Below are 25,026 nucleotides of genomic sequence, written 5' to 3'. Positions count from 1 at the left end.
GTTGATCAAAATCAAATATAGTAACTAATTCCTCAGCAATGTTTGTACCCATTCAGAAAGAATGCACCTGGCTGTGTGTCTTGATTTTTTAATTTTTTTTTTTTTTTTTTTTTGTGTAATTGATAAGATACACATCACGCCAGAAATGAAACAGTAACAAATCAGTGGCTGGAAGACTGCCCTTGCATCAAAAAAGGCAAAGCCAATTTCATCCATGAGAAAAACTGAGCTCATTTTTTATTGCAAAAGTGAATCTTCTAACTGTTTACTTTGCTTAGGGTAAAACAATAACTGGTGAATGCAACATAATCCTTTTTGGCCAAGTAAATGAAAATAAACATATATATGGACAGTGTGTCCAGGATTATACAGGAAAAAAAGCGTTAACAGGACAAGGTATCTGCCCACAAATGAGTTTTGTTAATAAGAAATCTGAGACATTTTGACTAACCGATATGGCACACACTGGCCTTCATCTACTTCCACATGTAAAGTAATTTGTGATAGGAAAACACTTCATGTAAAATAAAGACATTATCATGGCTGTAAACAGGTATTTTGCAGACCTTTCAGAATCACACTTCAAGGGTCCAATCTACTCACTGAAAGAATTCTGAACAAAATCCGCTGATCTAATGCGAGACTATGTCGAAAAATTACTGCATTACATACTTGATGTGCATGAACATGTATGCTCAAAAGCTGCCTGCCATTTATATGCCACTATAACATGGTTTAACTTTTAACACATGTAACAATATACATAATTTAGTATGTGTGGCCATTCTAAAAAATTCAGGAAAGAAGCTCATGTAAGCCCTACCACAAGGTGATTTTTCAAAGGCATGTTAATGAGCACTTCTCCTTAACAATATTCATCTTTAAGCACACTCCACTAAGTTTTTAATTGTTCCCTTTGATCTAGGTAATAAATAGTAATTCCTACTTTCTGAAACAATTCAAGTTCTACAACTAGAGCTAATGGTATGCTCAGAACCTCTACTTCAGTGTCCTTTAGTTCCTAACCCAGTGCGTAGCAAATACAGTCTTCCTTATGTCTAACAAGAGTCATATGTGATAAACATGTATGCAAAATTTAGTCTTTTGTGACTAATTGTGAGAAACCACACACTGATGAGCCAAAACAGTACGAACACATACTTAGAAGTGTGTTGGTGCACATTTGGAAAACAATGCAGCAGCAGTTCTGCATGGCATGGATCTGACAAGTTCTTTGTAAATTTCTGGAGGTATATGGCAACATATATCTATGCACAGGTCATACAGTTCCCACAAATTATGAGCCAGTGACTAGTGAGCAAGGATCTGGCACCTGATAATGTCCCAGACTTATTCCATCAGGTTCATATCAGATGCATTTGGTAGCCAAGATGTCCATGTAAGTTCACTACCGTGGTCTTCAGACCATTGTAGCACAATTTCGGCCATGCGACATGAACAGTTATCCTGCTAGAGCATGCCATTATCGTCAAGGAAGACATCAAGCTTGAGAAGATGCAGGTGGTCTGTAATAATATTCATGTAGTCCACATTTGTCATTGTGTCTTTGATTACTACTGCGTATCCCATGAAAGCAAAGGTGTGTGTGTGTGTGTGTGTATGTGTCATAGCACAATACTGCCTCCACCAACCTGCATCTATGGTGTGGTGCATATTTCGAGCAGTCGTTCATCTGGATGGTGGCGTATACCGACCCAGCTATAGACATGGTGTAACAAGAAATGTGATTCATCTTACCAGGTGACATTTCCATTAATCTGCGGTCCAACCTTGATGAACCCATGCACACTGCAATCGTAATTGATGATGCTATTGGATCAACATCGGAACACATGAGGTCGTCTACTGCAGAGCCCCATATTCAAAAATCTGAACTGAAAAGTGTGCTCTGAAACAGTTGTGCCTGCAACTGCATTGTTTTGTCATCAGCTCTGTAACAGATCACTGCCTATCCTGTTTTACAAAGCGGGCAAGCAGGTGAATCTCTGATGATGCATGGAAGCCCAACACCCTGTCACCTACTTGAAGTTTCACTGTCCTTCAACCACTTTCCACAATGCTAACAAAAATAGCACAAGAACAGCCCACAAGTTTTGGCATTTCCGAGATTCTCGCTGCCATACCAAACAATGTACCCTTTGTCAAAGTCACATATATAAGCAGGTATCTACATTTGCATTCTTCGTCATCGTTAGAATGAGTCCATATTTTTCACTGCTCCACTTATGTACTTTCCTTACTGTGCCATGTGCCCATAATACCACCAGGTGGCATACAGTCTCATGGTGGGCATAATGTTTTGTTTCATCAGCAAATATTTAAGGCTAACTACTCAAAATCCACACTTCTGAAAAAGATTAGAAACTAATTTGTCCTTCATCCAAACAGAATATGCTGAACATATCTGAAATATTTGTCTTCAGAAAGTGATGTGAACAACCTTCATAATTTTCAATATCCTGTCAGTAAGTAAGTTTTCTACAGTTGCCAACACAGTATGCACTCTTAGTTTGTTCCTGTTGACGACTGTCAGTTAATACCCACATTGTTAATTTTTACTGTTTCTATTTCCATATCTGAACAGGGTGTTAGCTAGTCTGTCTGCTGTGATCTGTTGTTTTTCTGCCTGCCTCTGTGGCACTGTGGTCTACGAGGTGCATTCAAGTTCTAAGGCCTATGATTTTTTTTCTCTGGACTGGAAAGAGATAGAAACATGTGCATTGTTTTAAATTGAGGCCGCGTTCATTGTCAATACGACCCGGAGATGGCAGAACCATACGGCAGATGGAATTTCACCGCCAGCGGTGAGAATGAGAACTGTTTTAAATACTTAGAATGGCGACGTTTTCCTTACTTGAACAGCGTGCAATCATTCATTTTCTGAATTTGCGTGGTGTGAAACCAATTGAAATTCATCGACAGTTGAAGGCGACATGTGGTGATGGAGTTATGGATGTGTCGAAAGTGCGTTTGTGGGTGCGACAGTTTAATGAAGGCAGAACATTCTCTGACAACAAACCGAAACAACCTCGGGCTCGCACAAGCCGGTCTGACGACATGATGGAGAGAATTGTTTTGGGGGATCGCCGAATGACTGTTGAACACATCGCCTCCAGAGTTAGCATTTCTGTGGGTTCTGTGCACACAATCCTACATGACGACCTGAAAATTCGAAGTATCATCCAGGTGGGTGCCACAAATGCTGACGGACGACCATATGGCTGCCTGTGTGGCATGTTGCCAAGCAATGTTGACGCGCAACGACAGCATGAATGGGACTTTCTTTTCATCGGTTGTGACAATGGATGAGACATGGATGCCATTTTTCAATCCAGAAACAAAGCGCCAGTCAGCTCAATGGAAGCACACAGATTCACCGCCACCAAAAAAATTTCGGGTAACCGCCAGTGCTGAAAAAATGATGGTGTCCATGTTCTGGGACAGCGAGGGCGTAATCCTTACCCATTGCATTCCAAGGGGCACTACGGTAACAGGTGCATCCTACGAAAATGTTTTGAAGAACAAATTCCTTCCTGCTCTGCAACAAAAACGTCCGGGAAGGGCTGCGCGCGAGCTTCACCAAGACGACACACTCGCACATCGAGCTAACGTTACGCAACAGTTTCTTCGTGATAACAACTTTGAAGTGATTCCTAATGCTCCCTATTCACCTGACCTGGTTCCTAGTGACTTTTGGCTTTTTACAACAATGAAAGACACTCTCCGTGGCTGCACATTCACCAGCCGTGCTGCTATTGCCTCAGCGATTTTCCAGTGGTCAAAACAGACTCCTAAAGAAGCTTTCGCCGCTGCCACAAAATCATGGCGTCAGCGTTGTGAAAAATGTGTACGTCTGCAGGGCGATTACGTCGAGAAGTAATGCCAGTTTCATCAATTTCGGGTGAGTAGTTAAATAGAAAAAAAAATTTCGGAGGCCTTGGCATTTGAATGCACCTCGTAGTTTATAAGGATAAATACAAAACTATGCATTTCTGTTATACAGCACGATGCCATGACATGTTGTTACTTTCTTCGATTCCTTTCTTCAAGTATAAGAGCTTCACAGAGGCCGTGGTGGTGGACCTCTATGGAGCTGGTAGAATGGGGTAGTTAAAGGTCAGGACATCAATAGTTCACCATCCTGGGCAGGGTAGTGAACTGGAGAGTGGATGTCTTGTAGTGATCCAACATGCTTTCATCAAAACCTGCTACAACCTTCATGATGTATTGTTCAACAACTACAACAAACATGATGATACTCGGAGAATCAACTCCCCCGATACATAGGCTGTGAATGATCTGCGAGGAGGTGCAGGTGCAGCTATCAGCGAGCAGCCAGACACCTTGCAGTGTTGTGTGGCCACTGGTGATGATAGGGCAGAAGTTCTGCGAGGACACCGACTGCAGCAGCACACAGCACCTCTGAATGCTGACTAGAGATTGCCAGGCAGCAGAGGACACAGTGCGCAGGATCGCGTTGTGGCCCCAGGGTGGATGGACTGGCTACCAGCAACAAGCGGCAGCTCATAATGGAGATTAGAGATTGCCAGGTAACACAGGACATAGTGCGCAGAATCATGTTGTGACCCCAAGGTGGATGGGATGGCTCCCAGCAACAACAATGGCTGTGCAAAGAGCAAGGCAGGCAGTAACAAGTTTGGCTGCACAGGTGACACCAGATGAACTGCTGCACAGGCCTGTGTTCGAGATCTAAACCTCTAAGGTAGGAGGCCGGCAACAGCTGAAGTAGGTCCCCAGATGGCCTGCCAGTTGGACGGCATTAATTCCACAGCATCTGACTTGGTACCAGCAGCAGGGTCTAGAGAAGGCAACTGGTAGAGCCATGTAGACTCATAGACTCGTGTAGTGATATTGGTCTCCCTTCGGAAATGGTGGTTGGCAGCCTGCAATTCCTTTGGATAAAAGTGACAAGTATTTATATGGTCTTGGCGCATCCGTGTTTTGTTACAGCACTGGTTTCAATACAGGCTCAGATGTGAAGTGATTGGGCCACCAATGCTACAATGGGTCTGCCTTGTTGCTGAGTTGATGAAATTTCAGCTCTGGCCCCCCATCTGTGCCTGGCAATGTAGTAACTGTCCAGTATTATAACACCAGTTCCAGTTGTATTAAAAGGAGTCTCCATGTAATAATGTTCGGTCAGCTCTAGTCTGACCTGCTTATGCTGCCTCTTGCATTAGCTGTGGCAGGTGTCCTAATTTTATTCAGCTGTTCTCATTCAATTCCACTGAAGAGTCAAAGAAACTGGTACACCTCCTAATATCATGTAGGGCCCCCACGAATATGCAGAAGTGCCGCAACAAAATGTGGAATGGATTTGATTATTGTCTGAAGTAGTGCTGGCTGTCCATAAATCTGTAAGAGTATGAGGTGGTGGAGATCTCTTCTGAACAGCGTGTTGCAAGACATCCCAAATATGCTCAGTAATGTTCATGTCTGGGAAATTTGGTGGCCAGTGGAAGTGTTTAAACTCAGAAGAGTGTTCCAGGAGCCACTCTGTAGCAGCTCTGGATGTATGGGGTGTCACATTGTCCTGCTGGAATTGGCCAAGTCCGTCTGAATGCACGATGGATGTGAAGGGATGCAAGTGATCAGACAGGATGCTTACATATGTGTCGCTTATCACAGTTGTATCTAGACATATCAGGGGTCCCATATCGCTCCAACTGCACACTCCCCACACCATTACAGAGCATCCATGAGCTTGAACAGTCCCCTGCTGACATGTAGGGTCCATGGATTCATGAGGTTGTCTCCCTACCCGTAGACGTCCATCGGCTCGATGCAATTTGAAATGAGACTCATCCTACCAGGCAACATGTTTACAGTCATCAACAGTCCAGTGTCGATGTTGACTGGCCCAGGCAAGGCGTAAAGCTTTGAGTTGTACATCATCAAGGGTACACGAGTAGGCCTTCAGCTCTGAAAGCCCATATCAATGGCGTTTCATTGAATGGTTCGTACGCTGACACTTGTTGAACGCCCAGCATTGAAATCTGCAGAAATTAGTGGAAGGGTTGCACTTCTGTCATGTTGAACGATTCTCTTCAGTCGTTGTTGGTCCCATTCTTCAAGGATCTTTTTCTGGCTGCAGCGATGTCAGAAATTTGATGTTTCACTTGATTCCTGATATTCACAGTACACTCGTGATATGGTAGTATGGGAAAAACCCGACTTCGACTGTATCCCATCACTCATGCACAGAGTATAACACCACGTTCAAACTCACTTAAATCTTGATAATCTGCCACTGTAGCAGCAGTAACTGATCTAACAACTGCACCAGACACTTGTCTTATACAGGCATTGCTGACTGCAGCGCTGTATTCTGCCTGTTTGCGTATCTCTGTACTTGAATATGCATGCCTATACTAGTTTCTTTGGTGCTTCAGTGTATTTGCAGCGCAACATGCCTCCTTCCTTCAGAAAAATCTGACCTCTGTATTTCTGTCCATGGTAATTCTATGGAATCTTGACATACATTTACAAGTTGACAATTGTAAACAGTACACTTAGTTTTCCTCTTACTTTGGATCACCTTAAACCACAAGGTTCATCAGCAGTATTCTTAATAATGAACATCATTTTTCTAGGTTTGGTCCACTGGACTATAATCCCACTGAATTATCACTTACAGACTAGTAAACAATACTATTGAATTCTCCCATTTTGACAGATTCCTCAGCAAGCATTTTCACAGTAAACAATCTTGTTCAGCTCCTTATGCTTCACAATTCTGCTTGTTTACCACACAGCTTTTTATTCTTGCTTAACTAGTCATTACATGCTACAGTTTACCCAATCCACTGGTAGGTACTGCACTGGAAGTTAATTGGTGTCCACAGTTTTCCACCTAATGTAGACGCAGGTCTCACAAGAAAAACCAGAACCACTCCATTACCAGAAACTGAGGTACTTCTAGTCATAATGTTGTGGCTTTGCTCACTGCAGTATTACTGTACATGTTAGTGATAATTCGACACTCATCTATATCTGCTTCTACATCCTCTGCAAACCACCATGAAGTGCATGACAGAAGGTCAAGAGCTTGTCTTTTTACCTATTTGATCTTTCGCTGCCTTCACTATTTCATCTCTTGAGGCTGCCAATCCATCTTCCACTGTATTCCTTTCCCTGTTCTAGTCAACCATTTCCTGATGCTCTCTCTGAAGCTCTCAAGAATCTCTGGTTCTTTCAACTTATCCAGGTGCCATCTCCTTAAGTGTCTACTTTTTTCCAGCTTCTTCAGTTTTAATCTACAGTTCATTACCAATCAATTGTGGTCAGAGTCCACATCTACTGCTGAGAATGTCTTACAATTTAAAATCTGGTTCCTAAACCTCTGTCTAACCATTACATAATCACTCTGAAACCTTCAGGTGTCTCCAGGTCTCTTTCACGTATACAACCTTCTTTTATGATTCTTAACCCAAGTTTTAGTGATGATTTAATTATGCTTTGTGCAAAACTCTACCAGGCAGCTTTATTTCTCATTCCTTTCTCCCAGTCCATATTCACCAACTATTTTTCCTTCTCTTCCTTTTCCTACTACCAAGCTTCAGTTCTCCATCACAATTAAATTTTCATCTCCTTTAACCATCTGAATAATTTCTTGTACCACAGACAGCACATCCCATTATACCAGTTATTAGGGTTTCTTCCCATTCCATTCACATGTGGAGGACAGGAAGAATGACAGCTGTGGTGCTGTAAGCTCATCCAACGAATGAAAAGGTTTGGTTTTAGGGTGTCATTTGAAGGGGTCTGAGTTGGTAATACGTTTCATGGCTTCCCTGTCCATTACAATCAAGGCTATGTCAGATTCATTAAAGTTGTTCCAGTGACGATGATCAGAAAATGAAATGTCACATCTTCTATGTCACAGTTAATACCAATGACTAATATTCCAGTATCTCATAAATCCAGCCTTGTCATTCCTTTGGGCCTTCTCCATTCATAACAGTTTACTGTCACTACCTCTGGAGTAAACACAGAGTAAACCCCTCTGAACGTGTGTGTTTGGTGCCAGTGCTTCCCTCAGACATCCTGCTGCTTTCCTTTCACCTAAGAATAACTGCATTTCATAGGTTTGTAGTTGGCCTCAACCATCTTAACTGAATACATTATAATTCTCCCTCTCTGGCACAAGTGTAGCTCATCTGCTGACATCAATACATAGTTACCCTCCTCCTTGAAGATTAACACCACCTCCTGCATTTTCACCTGTACAAATTTGCCCATGGCTTCCCACATCACCGGGTAGGGATGAATTGTGAGGCACTGGTAATATGCATCCACACTTGCTACAGAAAACTGAGTCAACACATGAAGCCTAGCTCTATCCGTATTAATATCAACTGATGGCATATGATAAAATAATGACAACCTCCACTCTGTTGATTCAGTTATGTGTTGCAGTTCTGCCATCTATTTTTGCAGCACTCTACATATTCTAGTGAAGAATTGTGGTGGAGGTAGAAGCATTGGACTTAACTGCCCAAATACGCTTGATGTACTGCCTCCTGCAGTGCTGTCACCTCCACCCTTGCATCAATAAGGCATCTGCCAGGGACTGCAACAACCTTGTTACAGCTATCCTCTCATCCAGTGAGTTCAGTCAAGCCTGTACCTTTTCCAAATCCCTATTAATTGTTCCCATAGTCGTCTTTATGCACTCCATCCTGCTTTTCTCAGAGAACCTTTCCCTACCCACTGTGAAGACTGAACCTTGGCCTCAACATCATAACTGTAGACCTCAGGTCTCATCACCAGTTATGATTCTCTTACAAAGCATATTGTTCTCATTTGCATAATCCAAAAGCTCTTCACAGATTGCAAGGTGAAGGCCTTTTGGTCTTGACTCATGAGCCATGGCATGAACTTAGTGGCAACACAATATATTCCAACATGCTGTGTCAAGATTTCATGACATGATCCAACTGAATTTTCACATTCTTGTGCAATCTCTCTGAAAGCCAGTCTTTGACTGGCATGCACAATTTCATTGAGGTTCCTGACATGTGCATTGTCAGTAGATATCAAAGGGCATCCTGAATGAGGGTCATCTTTCACTTCCATTCAGCCATTTTTAAACTGTGTGAACCATTTGTAACACCAAGGACAGCTTAAGCACTCATCACCATAATCTACCTGTATTATTTGGTTTTCTTAAGTTTCATGCAAAACTTAATGCAGAAGCGTTACTCCTCTAACTCTGCATCTCGAAATTTGCAAACAGTGCAACACAACATTCTACTCAATACAGCATTGAACAATAACTAACAGACATACAACAATGAAACTCCTGGCAGTTACATTAAACACAGGTGTGTGTGCAGGGATGCAAACTGCATTTTGCTCTGACACATCATTGCCGCAAAATTAAGAATATTCCAGAATTTTTTGAACAAATCTAATACATCCTGCACATCAATTCCCATTTCCTTTTTTTCCTTCTTAGCCATAATGTCTTTTGCTGGTACTGAGATTAGCACTTGTAGCAAAGTGTCCACAGTTACATATCTTCACACAACCTACATGAACAATGGAAGTTCTCCTTGGTAACTGCAACTTTACATTCATGGGTGATGTCATTTATATGACTTGATATGGTTCTTGGTACCAAGTAGGAGATTTTTTTTCTCTGCCTTTGGGTGTGGAGGGATTTGCCAGCATGTCTCACTGACCAATTCTATATTCCTGTAATTTACCACCATGCTAACTGACAGTCAGTTGTCCTTTGCCCTTTATGACCTGCTAATATGTGTTCATGGGCTCCCCTCAGCACTTTGTCTTTCAAAGCTACAGCTATCACAATGTATGACCTGTACTTCATCATCCTACACAGTAGCCCCTTGTGTGTTACAAACAGCAGCTGTATTGTAAATAACTGCCAGTCTGTGTCTGCAGTCTGCACTTCTTTCCACTTGGTAAGGCTTCTGCCAAGTGCTCATAGGACCACAATCGTTCTGCTCAAGCCATCGGCATTGCTATGTTTCCTGCTGAGTATGTATACTACTTCGTAACCGATTTCATCCAACTTTAATGCTAAGAGGTTAAACTACTTGAAGAATTTTCCAGTCCTAATAACCACTTTAACACCACATGGTCCATTTCTGCTGTACACGTCACAACAGAAATAGGTAATGCAACACACAACACACAATATCTCTTTCTACATCATTGAGTAATTCTATTTTGCTTTATTCAACTGCCTTGATAAATATGCTGCTAGGTGTTCCTCGCCATCTATATCCTGACTTGAGATACATCTAATCAGCTGACTGCTTCTGTCACATGACAGCATAAATTGCTCCCTGTAATTTGGAAATAGTAATACTGGGTTAGTTGCTAACATCTTCAAATTCCCAAATGCAGTCTGACAGACAGTTGGCCAGAATTTCATACATTTTTCCAACAAATGAGTAAATGATCTAGCAATTTCAGCAAATCCCTTGACAAATTTTCCGTAGTATAAAGTGTGCCCAAATGAAAAGGAGACTACAGTTTTATGTGAAGAAATTTTAATAACAATATTATAATTACAGTTCATGTGGAAAAGTATAACTAAATGTAACTGCGACTGACGCTGATACACCGATCTCAGTGCGCAGGGAGGGAGTTGATGGCTTCAGTGTAGAAACTCCCAGGTTGCTGACAGATCCAGTTTTCCACAGTGTCCTGCACTTCCTCATCATAGCTGAAGCTCTGACCGTTCAGAGACTGTTAAGGTGTTGAAGATATGTGAGTTGCATGGGGAGATGCTCCAGGACCTCCCATTTAATTTTTGAAGGAGCTTGAGGATCTTCTTGGCCTCATGTGGCCTAGCGTTGTCTTAAGGAAACACTATCCTATTAAAGAGGTTGCCCCTGCATTTGTTCTTGATGGGCTATTTGAGCCTCAGCAATGTGCTGCAATAGTGCTCAGCATTAACTGTTGCAACCAGTGGTAGCCAGTCAATGAGCAGAGGTCCTTCTTCATCGTAAAAGAAACTGACCATTACATTTTTAGCCTTTGGGGAGACTGGGCTTTTTTTGAAGCAGGGGTTCTGGATGCCACCACTTCATGTTCATCCGGTTGGAGGTAGGGTCAAAGTGGTAACACTATGTATCATCATTTTACACAATCTGAGCAATAAAATTCTGTTCCTTGCCCCAAGTACCTTAACGGGTGGATCAGGCAAACAACTATTCTCACCATCTTCTGATTCTCTGAATGATTTTCGGGCATCCACTGGGCACAAGCTTCTCTGTAACAAAGGTTCTTAAGGATTATGTGATACACAGTTCCTTTGCTGATTGACAGTTCAACAGAAATGTAATATGTAGTGACCCAATGATTTTTATGGTATGTATGAGCTCCTCCACAGCTGAATTCATAGACTGGTGGTGACAATGTGTGCTTGCCCAAGGTGTGGCATGCCCTTGATGTTTACATGCCCATCTCACCACTGGAATATTGTACACCATGCAAGACACTGCTCTCCATACAACTCTTCCATCCTATGAAAAATTTGCGATGAATGATCCCCTTCTGGATGAAGAAATTGAATAAACATGCTAAATGCAACCCTTAAACACTTCCTCCAGTTGTTGCACATGCTCCTCTAGGTCTTTAGAAAACACAATACCACCATCTAAATAGACCATACATTGCCGTGTTTTTAATCCCCTTAACAATACATCCAATAACCTCTGCGATGTTGTGGTGCAGTCTTAAGCCCAAATGACATCTGTAAATACTGATACTAACCCCATGGGACAATAAAAGTGGTCTTTGGAAGGCTTTCTGGAATGACTTCAAATTGGTGACACCCACTCTTCAAGTCCATCATGGAATATATTTACATTGACCTAAGTTGTCCAAAGTCAAATTTAAGTTAGGTACGAGGGTAATCCCAAAAGTAATGTCTCCTATTTTTTATAAGTACATAGACCTGTTTACTTCTACAATGGTTTACATCAGTTTACAGCTTGAACATTTAGCTATTTTTCTAGATAATCACCATTTCTGTCAATGCATTTTTGTAGATGCTGTGGCACATTTTGTATGCCCATGTCATACCATCTCTCTGCCATGCTGTTCAGAAAGTTATGAACCTCTTCTTTCACCTCATCATCGGATATGAATCGCTTTCTGGCCAAATGTTCTTTTAACCTATGGAACAGGTGACAATCACTGGGCGCCAAGGATGGGTTAGTGGATGATTATGCTCCACTGAAACTGTTGCAGGAGAGCAACGGTTTGCCGAGCGATGTGTGGGCGAGCGTTTTCATGGAGAATATGTACACTCTTGCTCAACATTCCTCTTCTCCAATTCTGAATTGCCCGTTTGAGTTTTTTCAGAGTCTCACAGTACCTGTCAGTGTTAATTGTGGTCCCAACGATTGAGTGCTTACCATGATGCCGTTCACTTCTCTTCCTATTCTGACACTTGATGCCTCACCACCCCACATTTATAATATTGTTGTTGGCAGCATTGTTTCTGAATGTAGAATTTTACCTCGAAAAAACATTCAGCTTATGTTGCTCCTGAGTTGTTATGTACATTTCCTTGATATGTGTGGCAACCTTAATGGCAACAGCTAAAGCCTTTTCATTTTCTCTTTTCTCCATCTCTTCACTCTGTGTCAACTCCAAAGCATGTACATAAAGTTTCCTAATTCTATTACAGGATGCCTGCACCGACTCATTTTGTTTCTGAGACATCCTGTTAAGTTGTTCCCTGAAAGATCTAGTGCTATTATGTTTGCAATAATGCTGATACAAATCCATATTTTTGTTGTTCAAATGTACAAGCTTTATTTAACCTATCATGGTACATGTCTTGCCTACCAATCACAACTTACCCACACTAGTGGCAGCTTCCAGACTGTCAACAGAACCCTACACATTCTCAGCTGGTTCATTTCAAAAAGTAACCACTAAACTAGCTGTAATAGGATTGAAACTTTTGCCTCCACTGTTGTCTATGCTCACTATCTGTCGCTGATGTTTCTACCCATCTTTGTAATGCAGCAATCTTCTCCACTGGTTCAGGCAACTGTTTCGTAAAAAATTTGACTGCTTCCTGTGTCGTCTTGCTCACGCTTATGGCATTTCTGCAACCTCTTTCTAACAACACAATATACTTTAAGTACATCTACCACAAACAGTCTTGCAGAGGTACAAGACAATGACACTAATTCTTACAGTGGATCATAACTTATTGAGACACTGAGCACTGTTGGCTGACACTGTCTGCACACACAGTAATTCATGACCTGCTAAATTACAATACTGGCATCTCACTGGCCACAAGCAATATTCTTTACAATTCCCTTTAAACTGTGAAAAGTTGGTACATTTCTCTTGTTTCATTACGAACACTCTCACCAAATCCATACTACTGAACTGCAGACTATGACCGGAGATGTGGTACTGTGGTACTGGATCCCGCTGAGGATGCCAGTTACCACTTCTCTCACTGCTTATAAGGGCCGCAGTGATAGGCCTCTATGGTGGGTGCAGAAACAGAGTAGATGGAGGTCATGATACCAACAGTCCACCATCCAGTACCAGTAGAGTGGTGAGTGGACACCTAGTACTTGTCCAATGTGTAGTCATTAAACATCCTTGCAAAAACAGTTATTTATTGTTCACCAACTACAAAAATTGTGATGATACTCAGACAAGTCAACCCCCCTCAGAACATAAGTTGTGTACAGCTGCAAGGAGTAGCAGCTGGTGCCAGGTAGCTTGACAGCTTGCACTGTTAGGCAACAGTGATTCTGTAAGGATGCCGACTACAGCAGCTCACGACAGCTTGTAATGCGGACTAAAGACAACTTGACAGCCCAGGCTGTAGTGCACAGAATCATGTTGGGGCCCAAGGGTGGATGGGCTGGTTCCCAGCAGCAATGGTGGCTGCTGATTCGAGCAGAGACAGGCAGCAACGAGTCTGCTGCATAGGCGTTGGCAATGGAACAGCCACATGGCACCAGGCTCGAGCTCAAAATCCTCAGAGTATGAGACCGGCAACTGCTCAAGTTGGTCTCCAGGTGGCCCATCATTTATAGGGTGTTAATTCCACAGCATCAGACTTGACACAAGCAACAGTGCTGCAGCTAGCATTGGCAGAGCCTGGAGAAGGTGACTGTGCCATGTAGACTTGTAGACAGGTGTAGGTCTCCCCTCATGACTGGTGGCTGACAGACTATGACACATTTGACTTAAAATGATGTGTGTTTATATAGTCTTGGCCCATAATTGTTTTGCTACAGCATTGGTTTCGATCACATAAGCCTAAGAAGTCTGTGGGTTGGATGTGAAGTAACTGTGCCACCAATGCTGCAATGGTTTTGGCACCTTACTGAACTGGTGATATTTCAGCTCTGGTTTTAATAATGTTCAGTCAACTTCAGACTGTCCCGTTTATACAGCCCCTTGCATTAGCATTGGCTGGTGTCTTAATTTAACTCAGCTGCACCTGATCAATTATTTGCAGTGCAACAGTGTAGCTGTTGCAGTGATATTATATGCCAATCTGTCAGAATATCTAGTTTCGAACCAAGTCCAATACGCTTTGTGCAACAACTTGTATTAGCAAAGCATACTCATAAGGTTCAACACTCACTTTCTTTCAAAAAATAAATAAAAAAATAAAATAAACTATCTGCACTCTATAGTGCTTTCACTTTGCATTTGTGAGGCTTACCTCCAAACCTCAGCCCATAAAAACTGACAAAAAGCAAATACAGGTGCACTTAGGCAGCTGCCACCCCTGGCACAACAAACACTCCCTTCCCTGTGGCCTAGACATCCTTGGCAAACACATCTGTTCCATTACAGAATCCCTCAACACTTACACCAACAACTTCACCAAGTCTTCCCTCACCTACAGCTACCTCACAGATATTATCAAGAAACAAATTTCCAGAGCATATCCTCCTTTCATCTCTTGAAGTAAAGCCCTGACATAAGATTCTCTCTCACTGATACTTTTTACCAGCTTTTGGCTGTATCAGGCTTCACGCGCACATCTTGCTACAATCCTTCAGCCACTACCAGGATCTCTCATACTCAGTCTGACCCTTTCATGGTTAAACCTAATCTCAAACTGGAACATCAGCAATTGTGCTACACTGTTAGTTTTAGTAAGGAAAGCAAACAGTTCAGTGTGTCTATGATACAATTTGAAGGCCATGGTACAAAAATAATTTGGATGAATATTTTGACTTCGTACTATCACAAAATACATCACAAGGTGACATGACAATAGAAACATACTCTCACACCTAACAATGGACTTGGATTCCAAATTCAATGAGCAGACAATCATCTGTTTTAATCTGGAAAAGTACCTTTAAACTGTATTGGAAGGTTTACCCATCACTTCACATGTAAACAGACATGCTACACTTAGGGATCCATCACTGGTGCATGTGCTGTTGCACCTTGACAATTCATTCCATGTTTAGAGCAGCATCTACCATTTGGCTTCAGTCCCTGCCACCCACACAGTAACTGGCAAATAGATCCCTAGGGTGCATTTATGCTGTCCTCCTAGAGTACATAATCATGAATAACAGAAGCCCTGCAGAATCCCTATATGATAAGCAACCCATGACTCTGCTCTTACTTCTTTATTCGCCTGTCTTGCACATATATTTGCACAAGTGTCCTAGTCTGGGTATGGTCTCTCCGTTATCATGCTGCCATGATGGAGGCTAGGCATGGCAGTTTCATGTATATGGTCACCACCAAGAATGGTAGTTTTCAGAGGCCTACTGCCATTGCGATAAGGAGGCACACAGCCAATCACCATGAAATGCCTGACAAGGCCCACCAGCAACCCATCCAGACTTGCCAGTGCAAATTCAGATGACCCTGACAAAATGGATTCAAAGCATCATCAGACTGTGCCATCAGATTTTCCACAATAAGCACAGAAACATTGTGTCAGCCCGCCAGCAACCCATCCAGACTTGCCAGTGCAAATTCAGATGACCCTGACAAAATGGATTCAAAGCATCATCAGACTGTGCCATCAGATTTTCCACAATAAGCACAGAAACATTGGCTTCAGTCATCCACCCTCCAATGCTATAGAGATGACACAAACATGAAAACAGCCACCCTTATGTGCCTATTCCAGTGAGACAGGGTGTAATATCTGATGGTATTGATCATGATGACACAAAGGAATCACTGAAAGCTGCAAACGTTCAGGTGGCACTGCTGACCCACATACACACATCTGACAATCTTGTGAATGAGTGATGCAGATTGTGCCATTAGCCATGGTTGTGACACAAAGGTTGCCAAACCATTTCTTCCCTTCACTTCACTCTTGGTATAGACCTATGTTACTACTGACAAACCTGTAGCTGTATCGTCTCATTACCGCCTTTGTTAAATTAGAACACTGGCTATTGAATCTATTCAGTGGGGTTGTGTGTGTGCTGTTGCTCAACTCTCATCACAGTTCTTGCATTCAATAAACATCTGCTTACCAAGGCAGATCTCCATCCTCTTTAAAAGGATATGGTATAAGAAGTTGGTGAATTATTGATAACAACTGACTGACAAAGGGGAAAGGCAAAAGAAAACGAACAGGTAGTTTTGTGGGATGAAATAGTGATGGCAGCACAAAATCAATTCGGCAAAAGGACATGGTCCAGTAGAGATCCTTGGATGACACAAGAGATGCAGAATTTAACTGACAAATGCAGGAAAAAAAGAACAGAATAAAGAATGAACCTAAAAAAATTAGATTGACAGAATCTGCAAATGACAAAGCAGGAGTGGCTAAAGGAGAAATGATAGATTGAAGAAGCACTCAGGACAACTGGAAAAAAGAGATGCCACCTATAAGAAAATTAAAGTGATTTTCAGAGGAAAGAGTAGTGTCTGCATGAGTATTATCCAAGATGGCCAGCCAGTATTAAGCAAAGAATAGAAAATGGACAGATGGGATGAATATGTAGAAAAGTTATACAAGGGAAATGAATTCAAATACAGTTCTATAGAAAGAGAAGAGGAAGTAGATGAGGGAGATGTGATACTGTGAGAAGAATTTGAGAGATCACTGAAAGACGTAAATGAGCACGAGTCCCCTTGAGTACACATGATGTTGCCTCAGAATTATTCAGATCCTTTTCCGAATTGTTGAGATGCTTGTGAGAACATGCCACGGGAAAATGATTCTATCTTGTATTTAAGATAAGAGAGATAGATGAAATACCCTCAGGTTTCAAGAAGAATTCCTATTCCACAGAAAGCTCATTTGACAAGTGTGAATGTTAATAAACTGTCGGCCTAACAAGTCAGGGATACAAAATACTGACACAAATTATTGACAGAAGAATGGAAAAGCTGGTAGAAGCCAACCTTGAGAAAGATCAGTTTCGATTCCATGCAAGGCAATACTGACCCTATGCCTTATCTTAGAAGAAAGGCTGAAGAGAGGTACAGTTATGTTGAAACCATTTGTGGATTTACAGAAAGCTTTTGACAATGTTGACTGGAATACCAGTGCTGAAATTCTGGAGGTAGCAAGGATAAAATACAGGAAACAAAGGTTTTTTTTTACAACTTGTACTGTTTTAAGTGTCGAAGGACATTTAACGAGAGCAGTGGCTGAGAATGAAGTGAGACAAGATTGTCACCACTCCCTGATGTTATTCAATATGTACAGTGAGCAAACAGTGAAGGAAACCAAGGAGAAATTTGGAAAGGGAATTAAAGGAATAAAAACTTTGACATTTATTGATGACTCTGCAGTTTTGTCAGAAATAGCAAACAGTGTGTTGAAAAGAGGTTAGGACACAAATATCAACAAAAGCAAAACAAGAGTAACGGAATGTATTCAAATTAAATCAGACAATGCTGAAGTAAATAGATTAGGAAATGGGACACTAAAAGTAGACATCTTCTGCTATTTTGGCAGCAAAATAAGTGGAAAAAAAAACACTACAGACAAACAAAGAGTAGACGCTTCTCTTGAAATATGGTGTTGCAGAAGAGTGATGAATATTAGATGGGTCAATTGGTTAACTAATGAAGAAACATTTCATCAAATTGGAGAGAATTAAAGTATATGGCAAATCTTGGCTAAAAGACTGGATCAGTTGATTGGACACATCCCAATGCATAGAGGAATAGTCAGTTTGGTACTGGAGGAAAGGGTGGGGGATAAAAACTGCAGAGGCACACCATGGCTTGAGTACAGTAAGCTGGTTCAAGTGTATGTAGGTTGCAGTACTTATGCAGAGATGAAGTGGCTTACACAGGATAAACGAGTGTGAGGTGCATCAAACCATCCTTTGGATTGAAGACCAGAACAATATTAGAAGGTAGAACACATGGCAGCACACAAATAACACAAAAATACGTACCTTGTATGATGACATGAGTCTTTCAACAGCATCTGCTCCAGAACCAAGTAAATTCCTTGCAGTCGTAAAATACTGAGTTCTCTCACTAACTCCCCCATCTGGAGAACTGTTCTGACCTATAAGACAGGGATTCAAAATACCACATGAGCATAACAATAGGGGTAATTTATATTATTTTTAAAAACAACAACAGTACCACCACCACCACTTGTACCACAACCACAATCATAATTTTTGTCATTCAATGTCGTAAACTTAAGTACTGAAACCAAAATAAATTATTTTTTTACTAAATAAAGCATTGTAAAAATGTGCACATTTTAAAATTCATTCATAGTTGGCAGGAGTTATCCTTCTACACTCAATCTTTAGAAACAACAATGGTGAGATAAGTTTCCTGACAATCTTGAAAGAGAGAAAACAGTACACTCTCTCATATGTTAAAAAACTACAATCAAAAATGCCTGTGCAATTAGCTCTTAACATTGAGAAACTATACAGGATGTTTGGCTCAAATTGAAGAGTAGTATCTGACACACACTCAACAAGTATGTACTGAGAAAGGTAGTGAACTGTTGGAAAAATCTACTATGGTTTCATATGAACATTAGAATGCTGTTAAGGAAACAATGGGCACTGTGCTCTTAGTTAAAATTAAGTCGTAAAAGATGAGTAGAAGTTAACTGAAAAGAAAATTATTATAAAAACTTGTGTGAAAAGTTGCCAACTAATACAAATGCAAAATTATATCAAGGGGAAAAGTCTCAGTCATATGTGGAATCAGTCAAGAGAAGAAAATTTTCTGTTCACTTGCTCATAGGTAAAACTAATTCCAAAATCTGTAACATCAAAGCAAATCCAGGCACTCAAAGGGCATTTTTTCAGAATTTTTTCGCTGAAGACTATCCTACTCTGGTTCCCCTGCACGCAACTGAGTATGGTATACACAAGGGTATTCATATATCAAAATGAAAAGCAACGAAAATCACTAGTTTTGTATTCAAGTAGTGATGTCTTCCAATCTTTCACGTGGTTTTCATAATGGCTTGTAAGACTAGCCTGCATAGCTTCAGACTTGCACCAACGAGGTGAGAGGAGGAGGAGGAGGAGGATATTAGTGTTTAACATCCCGTCGACAACGAGGTCATTAGAGACGGAGCGCAAGCACGGGTGAGGAAAGGATGGGGAAGGAAATCGGCCGTGCCCTTTCAAAGGAACCATCCTGGCATTTGCCTGAAGCGATTTAGGGAAATCACGGAAAACCTAAATCAGGATGGCCGGAGACGGGATTGAACTGTCGTCCTCCCGAATGCGAGTCCAGTGTGCTAACCACTGCTAGCTCGGTCAACGAGGTGAGATTACAGTTTATTTTTGGAACACATTTTATAAATCAGTATTGTCACTTTTGATTGGGCTAATTAAGCACCCTTCCTCTTTAAAATATGCCAAATGTGTGTACTGATTTTCACCCTTTATCAGCGAAGTCTAGACAACTATACTGGACATGTAGAGGTCATGTTTCCTAGCTTAAAATTTTCTCATGCCTCCATACTACCATTAAATCAACTGATGAATGTAATTACACGATGTTCTATCAAATATGTGAGTCAAATTAAGATTTCTTGAAAGGTAGTGTCCAATATGTTGCCATACATCGAAAATATGATCATAATCAATCCCAATATCAGAAATACCTTAGGGAAACGTTAAAGGTGAGTTGCAGTTAACACTACATATAAAATTTGTGTGCAGATGCTACTGTTGACTGTATGAGAGAAAATTCATAAACCATGCTCTACAACAATTTTTCTATAGATCATAAACTCTCTTTATTTCCCAGCAATCCAGAATTGTAGCTTCAGAAAAATGTTAAGTCAGTTTTCCTTGATAATTAACAACCCCCCCCCCCCCCTACCCAGGTTGTGTGTCTCTATGATGCAGATAGGGGAGGGGGGTGGGGGGAGAGGGGCATCTGTGGAGAGACTGGAGAGGCCATACAAACAAGTGGTTTCTGAGGATGTGGATGATAGACTGATTTGGCCTGGTAATGTTAGCCAACATGGTGTTGCTATATTGGTACTGCACATGGCTGAAAGCAAGGGGAAACTCCAGTCATTACATTCCCCCGAGGGCATGCAAGTCTATTTATTGTATGGCTTAATGATGATGGCATCCTCTTGAGTAAAATATTCCAAAGGCAAAATAGGTCCCCCATTTGCATGTCCAGGTGGTGATTACTCAGGACGATGTTGTCATCAGGAGAAAAAACAGCATTCTACAGGTTGGAGTGTAGCATGTTTGATCCATTGAGTAAGGTGGTTAGAGAATTTAAAAAGAGAAATGGATAGCTTGAAGTTGGATATAATAGCAAAATGTGCTGGCAGCAATAACAGAACTTCTGCTCAGATTGGTATAGGGTTATCAATGCAAAATCAAATATGAATAATGCAGGAGTAGATCTAATAATGAATAAAAAAAACAGGAATGTGGGTACTCTACTATGAACAGCACAGTGTATGCATTACAGTAGCCAAGATAGACATGAAGCTAATGCCCACCACAGCAGTACAAGTTTATACACCTACTAGTTTTACACATGATGAAGAAATTGAGAGACTGTATGATGAGATAGACGGAATTATTGAAATAGTTCTGGGAGACAAAAATTTGATAGTGTTGGGGGACTGGAATTCAATAGCAGAGAAAGGATGAGAAGGAAAAATTGCAGGGAAACACAGAGGGGCACATGAGGAATGTAAAGGGAAGCCACCTGGCACAATTTTGGACGGAGCACAATTTAATCATTGCTAACACTTGGTTTAAAAATAATGAAAATAAACTGTATATGTGAAAGAGACTGAAGAAATTGCAGAAAGGTGGCACATTATAGACAGAGTCTGAATAAGTTAAAAGAATGAGAAGTTGTTAAGAGTTTCAGTCACTGTTGCATCCTCTCAAAATATTAATTGCAGGGTCTCCTTGAGAAGATTGGTTTTGTACACTTCAGAACCACATAAACACACCTCTAGAACATCTAAAGATGCCCATGGATGGTTTCCTCCACTGTTGGGGACTGAAAGATGTTAGATTGGTCTCTGGTATCAAGGAGATGCACCATTATATGGGACTGGGACTTCTCCAAGAATGTCTGTGCTGGCCAATGCAGTGAGCAGGCAAACTGTTGCTGCAGAACAGGAATCCACATAACTCATATGTCAGAAAGGTATACCCCTGTCTATCAGTCTGTCTCTATCCTATCTTCTTTCAGAGTGACTGTGGCGGTATACTCACTTGCAGCAAATCAAGGGCATTTAAGTCTTTCGCCCAAACTCACTATTCTCTCCACTCTTGTTTGAGAAGCATCATCAAAAAGATACATTCAGGTTGTCATTGTGCTGCTGTATAAAATTAGTTCATCCATGTTTCATCATCAACACCAGTCTTCATATGGTACATTTAAATCTACCATGCACAGAAGGTTGAGGCAGATTCTAAAAGCAACTTAATACCTCGCAAACCATGGAAGAGGAGGTGCATCCATCAGATTTAAACAATTTATTGTGAACCACTCTGTTACTGTCTTCCTTATACTCATTTTGTATTTCTAATTTGGCTGATACAGATTTTTTTATAATAAAAAAAACCCTCAATGAAAATACATATTTAAAAATGGTTCAAATCTCAATAGATGGGTAGATCTCATAACTAATGAGGAGGTGTTGAATAGGATTGGGGAGCAGAGAAGTTTGGGGCACAACTTGACTAGAAGAAGGGATCAGTTGGTAGGGCATGTTCTGAGGCATCAAGGGATCACCAATTTAGTATTGGAGGGCAGCGTGGAGGGTAAAAATCGTAGAGGGAGACCAAGAGATGAATACACCAAGCAGATTCAGAAGGATGTAGGTCGCAGTAGGCACTGGGAGGTGAAGAAGCTTGCACAGGATAGAGTAGCATGGAGAGCTGCATCAAACCAGTCTCAGGACTGAAGACCACAACAACAACAACAAATCTTAAGGGTCTACATATTCATATTAACCTTCATTAGCAAAAGGTATGGTAAAATACATATTTAGAATTACATCAACTGCAGATATTGTTTCACTGACTGGGTTTCCTGTTGCGGTACATAAATTTCTAGAGTAGCAATTTCTATTTTACACTGTCAAGTACTTTCAAAACTTTGCAGAAAATTCTTATTGGAAAACTTGTATCACTTAGATTACAATAACATTCATTAATAATCTTGAATCTTGCTTTCTCCATTGAGAATTTTAACAAATTCCAGCAAGCCTTTTTTGTATATGTGATCATACACCTAATCACAAACAGTCCATTTAAATCCTTTTGGGAAATAGTTTCCGTAGACTGATGTTACCAAAGTACATTTAAGTCGATCAGAAAATGGAAACTTTCTTTCCTCTAACTTATTATAAAAATAACAGAGAGGATGACTGAGTAAGTGTGCACACATTTTAATACCTTAACTCAGTGCATCAATATACTTAAAAAAATGGTATTTGTTCACTAGATATCTGTTTTTAATTTTAACTGGAGTTTTATAATTTGAATTGAATACTCTGATGTTTGGCACATTCTTTTCAGTAACATTATGACATCTGTAAAGAGAATAAATAAATAAATAAATAAACATCTGCAAATACAGTTTTTCCCAGGGAGGGAGCAGTCACTGGATCACATTACTCAAAATTGTTTCAGTGCCAGAAAAATAAAATTGCTCTACTAGTTCTGATTTTTTGTTTGAATTTGTTTCATGTTAGATGTCATTTGATGTTCCTGATTTTTTAGTTTTTTTGTAATATACTACAATATTTTATAATACTCTACTTCTTAAATTGTCATTTTACTCTCCGATATTTACTGACACACTACGCAAGTCATCTCCAAATCCAAACATGTAATTTTTCAGCAGACTATGTGTGCGTAGCAATCTATCCTTTTCATAACAGTGTCAATTAACAAAAGCAATAGATGTGAAAAAGTAACTGTATGTAAATTTAGGTTCCTTTTGTGCAAGATTTATATTTTGCACGGGTTATGAATACAACAAAAAGATTTGTGCAATTTTTCACTGCAGATGCTTTCAGTCTACAAAATTATCCATGAATACACAAATAATTTCAAATGATTCCTTACCCTCCTTCTTTGATCCAGTTAATATTGGCAGAGAAACCATGATCATTCCAGTACCACTCCACACATATTTCATCAGAAACTGCTCCAACATAATATACCACAGACGCTGAGAGAATATAACATTCATTTGTTTCTTCAAAGATGCAAAAGCTTTTTGTAGATGGTGTAACTCAACCTAAAATTAAGAATTAGTTTTTTGATTACATTGCATTATTATTTTGAAAATAATAACACACACACACACACACACACACACACACACACACACACACACACAGAGAGAGAGAGAGAGAGAGAGAGAGAGAGAGAGAGAGAGAGAGAAGTCTTGCTCTATAAAGTTGTATCATCATGATGTGTAGCATCACCTATATATAAATAACATAATGTCTTGACCATATTCTGAGGTGGAAAAGTTAGAATATGAAGTAAATGCCCAAGTCTTTATAAGTTCTCACAGTTTTCCTAAAGCATTCCACGTGCATGCCACAGTTGTTTATTTTGCCAATCCTTGTCAAATACAGAAAGCATCATCATTTTAATGGACTAACTATCCATTAAATAAAACAGGATAAGCCAGGGGGGAGGGGGTGCATTATCAGCTGACAGGTGATAAGAGAAATAACTATTCAGTACTATCCTAAGTATTTTCGTACATTTTGGCTAATTATTATATGTTTTCAAAAAATAATCAAATGAGTTATAAAAAAAGCAATATAAGGTGCTCACATCTACCATATTCTTCAATGGAACATAAAGAACAAAAGAAAAACAAGCATTTAATGTGACATTTACAATATTAATCAGCTGATCCCATTTATATACTTCTCATAGTTATTTAGCTGCATGATCCATGAATCATAATTGTGATTTCTAGATACGATGTGTAACATTTCAGTTAGTACAGCATTGTATGTTACTTCTATACAGACATTAATTACACTAACAAGTACATTGTGTGTCTCCCTCTGTTTATTGCTCCGCATCCCAAAAAGCTAACAATAAATGCTTTGCAATTGAGGGGCCCAGTGGAAAAGGGGCACATGCCACCTGCGCAGTGATTTTGGTACAGGAAGACAGCCGATGCCATCTAGTATCGTAGGAGGGAACTTCCAACACAGTGGCATACGCCTGTTCCTTTAAAGAGAGCATATTATATTTGCTGTTATTAAGGACTAACACATTCCCAGTGCAAAAGAGGCCCATGCCAATAGTATCTCTGCATATCATGAGTTGATTCGTCTCATTGGTTGACTTGGTTTTGGAAAGCCAAGCAGAAAGCATTTCTCAAATGTTGTTCATATGTTTCCAAGATGGCAGCAATAGGTGTTGCTATTAATGTTACTCACAAAGAAATGCAACAATATACTTACCAAGCGGGAAAGCGCCGGCAGACAGGCACATGAACAAAACACACAAACACACACACAGAATTACGAGCTTTCGCAACTGGCAG

At 40.5% G+C, this 25,026-nt stretch overlaps 1 protein-coding gene across 2 annotated transcripts in view; it reads right to left on the bottom strand.

Annotated features, from left to right (window-relative positions):
* Positions 1–25,026, bottom strand: part of LOC126297731 (ATP-binding cassette sub-family D member) — an 80,796-nt gene that overhangs the window by 38,714 nt on the left and 17,056 nt on the right. For both annotated transcript variants that reach the window (XM_049988872.1, XM_049988873.1), the window contains 2 exons: positions 23,574–23,748; positions 18,420–18,535 (listed from right to left, as the gene is read on the bottom strand). In XM_049988872.1, coding sequence (XP_049844829.1) covers positions 18,420–18,535; positions 23,574–23,748 — 291 coding nt within the window. The remainder of the gene's footprint in view (positions 1–18,419; positions 18,536–23,573; positions 23,749–25,026) is intronic.

This window comes from Schistocerca gregaria, chromosome X (assembly GCF_023897955.1).
Source record: "Schistocerca gregaria isolate iqSchGreg1 chromosome X, iqSchGreg1.2, whole genome shotgun sequence".
In the NCBI taxonomy this organism is placed as follows: Eukaryota; Metazoa; Arthropoda; class Insecta; order Orthoptera; family Acrididae; genus Schistocerca; species Schistocerca gregaria.
This window is presented reverse-complemented; position numbering and strand designations above follow the sequence as displayed.